The sequence below is a fragment of the Triticum aestivum genome, chromosome 7D (assembly GCF_018294505.1).
Source record: "Triticum aestivum cultivar Chinese Spring chromosome 7D, IWGSC CS RefSeq v2.1, whole genome shotgun sequence".
Classification (NCBI taxonomy): domain Eukaryota; kingdom Viridiplantae; phylum Streptophyta; class Magnoliopsida; order Poales; family Poaceae; genus Triticum; species Triticum aestivum.
Window position 1 is genome coordinate 551,183,613 of NC_057814.1, and position 2,572 is coordinate 551,186,184.

The 2,572-nt window shown below is 48.2% G+C and overlaps 1 protein-coding gene across 1 annotated transcript; it reads right to left on the minus strand.

Moving 5' to 3' along the window:
* Positions 1–1,361: 1,361 nt before the first annotated feature.
* On the minus strand, positions 1,362–2,351 carry LOC123169250 (NDR1/HIN1-like protein 26). The gene has a single exon (XM_044587085.1). It carries the CDS (start codon positions 2,251–2,253, stop codon positions 1,645–1,647), a length of 609 nt encoding a protein of 202 aa, XP_044443020.1. The 5' UTR covers positions 2,254–2,351; the 3' UTR covers positions 1,362–1,644.
* Between the last annotated feature and the right edge of the window lie 221 nt (positions 2,352–2,572).

Below are 2,572 nucleotides of genomic sequence, written 5' to 3' on the forward strand. Positions count from 1 at the left end.
ACCCGCATTGAATGGCGTAATGCCAACCTTCACTTCATCATTGTCCATGTATGATTTTGTTTACGTGACTGCGGGAGAAGACCGGTTTCTCTTCTTTGACCCGAAGGAACTACAAGAGAAAGCTCAGGGAATACAATCAACCTTTCCACAAGAGGGGGAAAGCAGCCTTTTGTTTTCAACCACAACCATTCTAAGTGCAATTTAATATATATTTTTGCGGGTGAAGTGCAATTTAATATACAAGAGAATTTTCAATCCTCAAGGGGATGGTGATTTCATAACATGTTTTGAAAAACACGGGTTATTTCTATGTGAAGAGTGTGTACAACCTAGGTTAAAGCTTAAGGGTTGGGAAGAATTTAGGGTAGTCGAGTACCTTTATTAATGAAGAAAGGAGGCTGTGGAATACCACTGAAGGCCAACATCCCACAAAAAGATTATAATTTTTGGACGGCGTGCAGCGACTGACAGCCTGGCGATTTAGGTTGATAGAGTTCTACATCATCATGCTACCACTCGTACGTGCTTTATTTCTGGGGTGGAGGATGAGAGTACTTATCATGCTCTTGTGACTTGTCCTAAGCCCCGTGTGTTGCTTCTGGCGTTGAGGGACATATGAAATTTTCGGCAAGAGATTTTTACGTTTTCGGGCCTAGACTGATTGCATATTTTATCAGACCAGTTGAACTCAACTCAGCGGGAGCATATCCTCTTTGTTGATCTTGGCATGTGAGGAATGATTTGATTTTTGGAACAGGAAAATAATCTATCAATAACTCTGCTATTTTTGTGGATAGTTACTGCTCTTTCTTTACATCCTGTCAGCTAGTGCCGAGGTGGCTTCCAATAACAAAGGAAAACAGGTGGTGGCTAGGTTTACACCAATTACTACCGCTTTGGGGAATCAAGTGGTGTGGCGGCCGCCCCCTTCTAACCATATCAATATCAATGTTGACGTTAGCTTTGTGGAGAACATAAGTGTAACAAGCATTGGTGTGGTGGCTAGGAAGTCTTCTCGAGATGCATCTCATCTTGGGACTTTATTGGGTTGTGTTTCGATGAAAAAGAAGCAGAGCTTCGGGCATGCCTGGCTAAATTTTATATCGCTATTTCTCTTCACACGGCTATTATTTTTGAAAATTGATTGCACAATCTTATGGTTTCTTTCCTTGCAAATGAAGTCCTGATAAATCCATGCTCGTTGATCTGAAAAAGGAAAAGCTTGGCATCATCAAGCTTCTCCATAGTTTTATGTTGTCTAAAATCATTAGGCAGACCAATATGATGACACATGAAATTGCTCAATTTAATTTTGATAATAGATTTGACGGTCTACTTCTGCATTTGCTGTAACGAAGGACTGTAATAATGTTTTAATTAATTATTAATATATGGGGAGTTGTTTTAAAAGACATATGCGAGAGAAGGCACGCAACCATTTGCACCTGATTGCATGCACGTATCGTCCATCTTTTCCTAATTAACTACGTACTGAGTACAGTAAGTACAAGAACGTAGAGGAAGTAGTACTAGTATAATTGAGCACACGACTAATGGCAAAGTAGTTTAATAATCCACCTATACATCAACCGCAAAAAATAAAATCCACCTATACATGCAGATATAATCGGTGTCCAGATTTCTTCATTCGATGGTGGTGGCGCACTGGCAGTCCTGCACGACGACGGCCCTGAGCTGAGACGGCGATACGGCAGCGGCGACACACTCGGCAGCGAGGGTGCGGCTGCCGGACACCCAGACAGCCACCTTCCACCGGAGCCGCCCCTCCAGGCGCAGCGTCAGCAGCGCTGGCGACCGCTCGCCCGCCATCGTTTCCTCCGCAGCCGAGGACGACAAGAGCGTGGCGGAGAGCTTGACGTCGCCCTGGGCCTGCTGGAACGGCGGGATCGGCGCGGCGGCGGCGAGCTGGAGTCCCGCGTAGGATGCGCGCGCCCGGAGGCCGTCGTAGAGCGCGAGGGCGTGCGCGTTGGGGTTGTGCGCGACGAGGGACGCGACCAGCAGGACGGTGCCCATGCCCCCGGTGGCGTTCGTGGAGGCGGTGGCGGTCAGCAGCCTGAACCGCGGGCTGGAAGGGCGGAGTGTGAGCCAGAGTATGATGGCCAGGGCCAGCAGCAACGCCACCGCTGACGCCGCCACGATCAGCAGCCGCCGCCGGCGCCTACCGGATTGGTGGCGCCTGGCCGCCGTGCAGTCCCTCGGGGCGCGGTCAGGGTCATCGGTGATGAGGGACATGGAGATGGCCGGAGCGCACCGCTGGCTGAGCTAGCTAGCTAGTGCAAGAGAGCAGAGCGCAAGAGAAGAGAGGAACGGTGTGTGTGGTGTACCTGAGAGACGAGCTATGACTGTGGATGAATGATGCTATACAGAGTATATATATGTCGGACCCGGGGTTTATGCTCCCCGGCTCAGCTGCACCCGCGCCGAAGAAAAAAACCAAACAAATACTTTTTTAATTTGATGCGTGAGGTTTATTCTAAATTTCAACTCATTTGGACAGTTGAGTAGCTCTCTGCAAAAAAGACAAAATCAGGGTTTGTAAAAAAGTTTACTG

Excerpts from the sequence above, each read along its gene's own strand:
- LOC123169250 (XM_044587085.1), bottom strand. The coding sequence starts at position 2,253 with ATGTCCCTCATCACCGATGACCCTGACCGCGCCCCGAGGGACTGCACG.